Below are 7,855 nucleotides of genomic sequence, written 5' to 3' on the forward strand. Positions count from 1 at the left end.
TTTGTGGTTTTCCTGTGGTTAACCTCACCAAGGCCTCAAGTACTTGACTGTGCCCAGAAAAGGGAACTGAAACAGTAGCTGAGCAGCAAGTGGGATGGTCCAAGTTCCCCCCTAAATTGTCAGCCCAAACCTGTTCTTCAGCCAGACTGGGAAACTGGAGACGCTCAAATTGAGGCTCCTATTGGCCAGGAGAAACAGTGCCCCCTCCGCTCCCCGCTGTGCCCTTCGTATGGTTCCACACCATCCTGGAGAGAGTTCTCAGCTTAGTGTTTCTTTGTGAAATGCTGAAAAATTTCCTAACGTCTTCTTTTAACCCTGGAGTTCTGGATATGCGCTGTATAAGACGCACTGCTGAGCCCTGGCCTAGCTGAATGTCTGTGCCCTGGCCTGGTCTGGAGCCACACCCTTGCTGTCCCCACTGAACTGCCTTCCCCTGTGCAGTCACTGCACCCCACCCGCCACCCAGCACAGCCCTTGGGAATGCTGGGCTGGGGATGTGAAGGAATTAGAGTACAGCCTTGCAGAAAATTACTGGGGCATTGGTCTCAGAGGTGGATTCCTGAGCCTGTCTTCTCAAGTCTGATGGTGTAGGTGAACAGGAAAAAGGAAGTCAAACTGCTCAGCTAAAAAGAGTGTGGTTTTCTGTTTTATTTCTGTTTTGTTTCATTTTGTTTTATGATTCTATGAGAGCGTAAAACCTATTGGGCAGGTTTATGAACATCACTTGACTGAGATTCTTTCCCATTAATTTTAACCTCATCATATTTTTCAAGCAACAAAGTGAAGAGATCTGACATTAATAAAGTGCCCTGTTTCATAGTTTAAAGAGGACACAACTAAAAGTGTCACTGCATAGAGGCATGAAAGAGGCCTCTCCTGATGGTCTTTCCTGGAGTCTCATCTTGGTGCTCAGCCAAACAGCCTTTAGTTGAGTGGCTCAGGATAAACCCTTCTTAGCAGCCAGAGTCACGAGGGATTAGGAGAAAAATCAGATAAACATTCATTTATTTGGTTTTGCATTTTGATATTGAGGCATAATTAATGTGTGGTGCACGTATGTACAGTGCACAGCCTGACAGATTTTAAAACAGGCAAACATTGTATCTTGTAGATATGCCAAATAAAGTGTGGGACATTTCTTCCACCAGATATGTCTGCCTTCCCTTTACCAGGGAAAATAACCATAGTTTTTGGCCATTTGCTAATTTATAGAAGAGGGAGGTCCTTCAGGTGAATGTGTCTGGGGAAGCAGGCAGTTACTTGGAAGGTCTCGCTGGAATCACAAAAGGTGAAGGTTGGAAAATCAGCCTCCAGAGAAGCCAACTGAGTTGCCCCCACCCATGGCGATGGCTGGATCCCTGTCTGCCAGATTGTGCCTTGAGTCCCTTGAGCATATCCTGTCCCCTTGCCAGAAGAACAAGACAGTTTTCAGACTGGAGAAGAGAGGGCCTGACCCCAGTCCAGGTGAGATCTCATATGACGGAAAGCATTTCTGGTGCCTGCACAAAAGCATGTTCCAGTCCACCTCCCTGAAGTTATGCCCAGGTCACCTTGATTCTGAGAGTGGCTGTTCCTGGCCATTTTGGTTACATATTTACAGCCTTTGGGTCCACTCGCACACACGGCTATTTTCCTAGGAGAGACCAGATGAACTTAACTCTTGGTGGCAACTTTCTCCTTCCATCCAGTTCTTCCAGGTGCACTGTGAAGCCCTACACAAGCTGCAGTAAATGCTGCAGGAGTCTGGAGTGGTGGCACTATTTTGCCTCTACTACATATCATGCTTTCAACATGATACCATAGTCCTGTGATCTTTCAGGGAGGGTGTTCTTATCCACATTTGACACACAAGGACATTTAGATTCAGAGATGGGAAGAAAATCACCAAGGTCACAGAGCTAGTAAGTTGACAAGACTTGGGATTTAGGCCATTCAGCAGGACCTGGGTGTCCATGTTCTATCTCCCTGTATTTTCTCTCAGAAAAGCCATGGAGAGGCTAAGTTTCTGCCAACCAGCTCCTATCCCTGCTTGATTTCTTCAACAAGCAATTGGCCAGTGCATAATGAAATCTGAAAATTCTGCCTCCAGGCTGTATATACCAGGTGACACTTGATGTGGGAAAAACTCATTAGAACACTGGATTTTTTGGGAGCAGAGTGGCAGCTTTGTCCCATGGTTTGTTGTGGAATCATCACGAGTTCTATTCTTGATTAAAAGTCAATGGGCTGTGCGACTTCTCTGAGCCTCTGTTGTTAAAGGAGTAGCCTGTGAGGCTTTCTCTGGGGAAAGCTGGGTGCTTTCTATTCTCACTCTGTTCTCAGAATGAATGTGCATGAAAGCTCCATTATAAATCTGTTTTCTTTCGCCTGACCTATTTCTTCAGTACTGAGGTAAAGGAGACACACTTGCCCTTACAAGATGAGGGGACAGTTATCCTGGATGGACATTTTCCCTTCCAAAGCACAATCGTATAGGCCTTGCTATATCATCAAGGGAAGGTCCAGGCAGCTGTCCTAGTGCCCAGGCTGGAGTACTCACTAAATATTTTTTAATTGAATTAAATTGAAGTAATTGAATGAGCCTTGAATTAAGAGAGATATTTCTCTCTGGTAAACAACATTGTCATGTTTCTGATACCTTTAGGGAAACTGTATCAGAGTAACTCAGGGGATGGGGCCGACAGTGCACCAAGCTCTCCTTCTGTACATTGGTTTTTGTGAGTTTAGACAAATTTCCTTAATCTCTTTGGGGCTCAGTCTACTCTTCAATGTTTTAGTTTTTTTTAAGTGAAAACACGTGTGTTCCTTTCCTAGGGCTGATATAACAGATTGTGGCTTTAAACAATAAAAATTCTCTCTCTTACAGTTCCGGAGACGAGAAATCCAAAATGCAACTTGTTGCCCAGATTGGCTCCTTCTGGACAGTCTGAGGAAAATCTGTTCTATGCCCCTCTATGAGGTTCTGGTGCTCTCTAGTAATCTTTAGCGACACTTACTTTGTAGATGTCTCATTTCAACCTTCTCCCCCATGTCTATCTCTGTTTCCAAATCTCTTCTTATAAGAATACCAGTCATAGAGCATCACTGATGCTCTGATCCAGTATGACGTCACTAAACTAATTACGTCAGACCCTGTGCTCAAATTAGGGTCTGGGTATTCCTGAATTTTGGAGGAGTGGTGACTCAGTGCATTTCAACATATTTTGGACGAAGCCCTTCTGAGTATTTCTGACATTACAGTATCAGTGGGACTTTAAATACAATACATGGGACTTTTAAAAGTTGACTGTGATGGCATTATGCTATGCAAAGTAAAATAGTTACAAAAAGACATATTATTGCGTGATTCCACTTATATGAGGGATTTAGGTTAGTGAAATCCATCAGACAGTGGCTAGAAGGGCAGCTATTAGTGCCTGGAAGGCAGAATGAGGAGTTATTGTTTAATGGGTACAGTGTTTTTATTTTGTAAGATGGAATGAATCATGGAAATTGGCTTCGTAACTGTGTGAATGTATTTAACACTACAAACTATACACTTAAAATGGTTAGGATGGTGTTATGAGATGTGTACTTTACACCAACTGAAAATTTAATTAGAAAAATCACTCATGAGCTGATCTGGAAATTGATGAACATTTGTATTATTGTTTTGTTTTGTGTTAATGAACTGCATTCTGTATTCCAAAGAATTTTTGCAATAGGCAGCATTTATGAATGGGTGACTACCTGTGTTTCTGTGTTTAATTTTGTTTTCTGTCTTGTTCCCCAATGCCCTTAGCTACAACCTGGGTAGTGGCATGGCAACCATCATGGTGAATGGCTCCTTCAGTGATGGCCGGTGGCACCGCGTTAAGGCCATGAGGTAAGCATCTAGCACTGCAGGACACAGTCAGCCCTGGTGTGAGTGGGCCGTGGGTCCAGTTCACCTCCAGTCCCACTGTCCTATTCCCCACCTCTTCCTGGCCTCCTCTAATCCTGACCCAGGGCAGTCAGTGTATTTTGCAAACAAATTCCATTGTGACTTCCACTGACCCTGACAGGGCAGTGTCCAGACCTCCACAGCCACATGGAATGGTTACTTTCTGGAGAAAAGTACTTGTTAATGGTTAAACTATGAAAGGGCCTTGACAAGTAAGATGAGATTTCAAGATATGTGGACTTTGAAAAGTGCTCCAAATTTCAATGTGTAGATGATTGCTGTTTTGTTTTTTTTTTTTTTTTTTTTTTTTTAAAGAACAACATTATCTGAACCTTAAAATCTGTAGTTCACGCAGAGACACTGACGTTTCCCTTCTCATAGTGGTGGTCACTCTGCTATCCTCTGATTACCTTTGGGTCACTCACTCTTTCACTCTTTGTTCCTTTTTTCCTTTTCTTTCTCCCTCTCCTTTCACTTCCTCTCTTCTCCTTCGTTCCTTTCTGTTTTTCTTTTTTTATTTTGTGGTGCTGGGGGTTGAGCCTAGGACCCTGGGCAAGTGCTCTACTGCTGAGCTAATCCCTAACCCTTTTATTTTTCTTTGTAATCTTTAGCTTTACCTACATCCGTATTGGGTCCAAACTCAGTAATGTCAATTCTCATGTTAGATGAAGGACCCAGGCACCAATAAGTTGAACAGAGACTGTGTTTGCTGTTCCCTGAGAATTTACCATGACCCTTTCCCAGTGAGTGAGGTCAAGAAATAAGGGGCTCAGCATGATCTGATTCCCCCTCTGCTCACAATCGGCTGTGGTGGACATTGTCTTTTTGGGGAACTGGGCCTGGCTGCTGTGCCTGCCTTTTATACCTTACAGGAGGTCAGGGTACAGAGGCAGATCTGGGCCTGTCTGCTACAGGCAGCCTAGAAAGCCCTGGGGACAATGTGTAGTGATTTTTGATGAAGTCTTAGCTCTAACTTTTTTTTAATAACTGAAGTGTTTTCCCATAATGAATATATACATACTTGGATCTGAAATTTATTTAGAATACAGATCAAGATGCATATAGTCCAACTGAACTCCAAAAATACCCTTCCCAAGGTGGCTCATTTCTCTCACATTCAGCTTTAAAGGCAGCTCCTCAGAGGCATTTAAAGGAGAGCGTTCCCCAAAGCTCAGCTCTGCAAGGTTTGCTGTCAAGAAGAGAGGCCTAGGTTGGTTTCCCTAGCCCTCTGAAATATAGAAGCTGCTGTTGGGTTTTGGGCTTTGCAGCCCGATCATTTAGCACAGAACCTGGCACATAGTAGGGTCTTCACTTTTTATTTATTATTATTTTTTATTTTTTTGTTTTACTGAGGATTGAACTCGGGCCCTTGCGCTTGCGAGGCAGGCTCCGGAACCACTGAGCTAAATCCCCAGCCCTCTTCACTTTTTATTGAAATGATTCAATTAGCTCCAGAAGTGGTAGGCTTGGGGGTTTTGTTTTGTTTTGCTTTACAGGGATGGCCAATCAGGAAAGATTACTGTGGATGACTATGGCTCCAGAACTGGCAGATCACCTGGCATGATGAGGCAGCTCAACATCAATGGGGCTCTGTATGTGGGTGAGTGACCTTTGGCCGACTCTAAATTTGGCCAGGGCTTTTTCTTGTTAGTTTTCTGTTTGTTGTGCCGGGCTATGCACTTCACAGGGTCAAATACCTGGAATTCAGGAAGCTGTCCAGATAGTCCATTCTTCCATTTTCTGAACTTCTGACTCATGCCCGAGGTGGCAGGAAGGGACTCATTCACATGCTTTTATGCTTTGAACCTATGCACCAGGAAAACCATGCTTCTCTTGTTTATAGAACAGGAACTTGCTTAATATAGCTCCATGAATTCCCTCTGAGGAAGGTGGATCTGTCTTTCTGGCCTCTCTCAGAATAGAATGAGTATGTCTAAAAATGGCTTATAATCTACTAACATAGACACACAAAAATAAAAAGACATCCTTACACATTTTCTTTAAAAAAAGAACCAAATTGAAAGCAGTCAATATCAGTGCATTTCTTTTGGCCTAAAATGACATCACCTCTAATGATATACTATATTTTGTTGATGTTATACAACATTTCAAAACTTAGTAAACACTGTTTAGTTTCAAGGTGATCGTTTAGGCCATAAATGACACAGGAGGTGGATATTTGTAACCCTTTGCTCTGTTTCAAGTTGATTTAAATTGTCCTGTTCCTTCAAGGATGATTATAAAGTGGATATGATACACTGAGCAGTTTGTCATGTCAGCCCAGGGACACGTTGTTCAGGGGACACCCAAGTGCACTGTGGAGGCCGGGGATTTAGCTCAGTGATTCTGCTGCCTGCCTCACAAGCACAAGGTCCCCAGTTCAATCCCAGGGACCAAAAAAAAACCACTTCATTCCAAGTGCACTATGGAGAAGCACCCCACACCCAGCACCTCCTCTTTCGCTTACTCCTTTTGCTTCCTGGCAGGAGGGATGAAGGAAATCGCTCTGTACACCAACAGGCAGTACACAGGAGGCCTCGTGGGCTGCATCTCCCACTTCACCCTGTCCACCGATTACCACATTTCCCTCGTGGAAGATGCTGTGGATGGGAAAAACATCAACACTTGTGGAGCCAAGTAACACCAGCTGGCCTTGCCCGAGGGACACAGCCTCTATTCTGAGCATCCCAGGTGACTCAAGACCCTGCCTGATGCTACGCAGAGAGGCCTGGGGACCAGGTGTGTTTCCTCTCATCAAGAAGAAAGTACACCCTGATGGAAGCTGAGCTCAGACGCAGGAGTCCCCAGTGCCCTTTCCTGCTGACACTGTGGGCCACATGCATTGAGATACTCTGTGTGGGAAGCACTGGACTTTGCCAATTGTTTGTGTAGAGTCTGCTAGCGATCCAACATCACTGCAAATTCCAGAGCCTGTCTGCTACAGCCTATGGACTGCGTTGTGATTCAGAGGGGGTCGGGGGAGACAAACTGACAGAGAGACAGAGAGGCACAGAGAGATGGGGAAAGAGAGAGAGAAGGGAAAGAGAGAGAGAGAGAGAGAGAGAGAGAGAGAGAGAGAGATCTATAGAACAGTATTAAAATACTCTGTCCTTCCCTAACTCATGACATTCTTACTGACAGCAGAACAATGGCTGGGTGACCTTCATCTTCAAGTTTCCCACCTTGGCCCATAAATTGATCAGATTAACCCCTTCCACTCCTCCTTGGCTGACTCTGTGTGTCTGACTGTTCCAGGAAAATAAAAATTGGGAGCGATTAAATATAGAATCACGATTACAATGTGGCTCCCTTCCCAGCCTTTACACTGAATGTGAAATCCCTACTTTTTATAATGCAAAGTTACGGGAATGGGCTCCATGATTTTGTAGCTGTACTTTTGTATGTGTATATTTTTATAGCTGCAAACTGTCCGCACAGTATACTTTTGAAAGTTAGGGTGGAAAATCCTACTTCTTGCACACTTTCCTAAAAATTTTCTCCCAGAGGAAAATTGTTGGGGCCCTTTGTGGTGTGAGTGGAGTGGAAGAGATAATTTGGGCGGGATCTCGGGGAGCTGCCCGTTCTCTTCAGGATATGTTGATGGCTCAAGGGAATACATATGAAGCTTTCCAAAAGAAGCAGATTTAAAAAAAACAACAAAAAACAAATGTGTTTCTGAGGTTGGGTCACTGTCATTTTATTTTAAGAGAGAGGGGCTATCTGCAGTAAAAGTGATGAGGAAGGCTGGTACTCATTCGTTCATTCGTGGAGTTGCACCTGATTTTGTAGAGACTACCTCCACAAATGGATGCTAAGGCATTCAGTGCTTCCCAGGCTGTGTGGAGGTAGAGGTTGTTCCATCTGCATGGCCCAAGAGTCTGAAGAATCAGAGAAACAGAGCTCCTTCCTTCAGTACCTCAGCTGTTCCCCTGT

General features: G+C 44.1%; 1 protein-coding gene across 7 annotated transcripts in view; it reads left to right on the forward strand.

Annotated features, from left to right (window-relative positions):
* Nucleotides 1-6,778, forward strand: part of Egflam (EGF like, fibronectin type III and laminin G domains) — a 165,201-nt gene extending 158,423 nt beyond the window's left edge. For all 7 annotated transcript variants that reach the window (XM_033760066.1, XM_033760047.1, XM_033760024.1 and 4 more), the window contains 3 exons: nt 3,782-3,865; nt 5,419-5,522; nt 6,409-6,778. In XM_033760066.1, coding sequence (XP_033615957.1) covers nt 3,782-3,865; nt 5,419-5,522; nt 6,409-6,563 — 343 coding nt within the window. In that variant the 3' untranslated portion in view covers nt 6,564-6,778. The remainder of the gene's footprint in view (nt 1-3,781; nt 3,866-5,418; nt 5,523-6,408) is intronic.
* Nucleotides 6,779-7,855: the final 1,077 nt, after the last annotated feature.

This window comes from Fukomys damarensis, unplaced genomic scaffold, assembly GCF_012274545.1.
Source record: "Fukomys damarensis isolate Sample0158 unplaced genomic scaffold, DMR_v1.0_HiC HiC_scaffold_1, whole genome shotgun sequence".
Taxonomy (NCBI): Eukaryota; Metazoa; Chordata; class Mammalia; order Rodentia; family Bathyergidae; genus Fukomys; species Fukomys damarensis.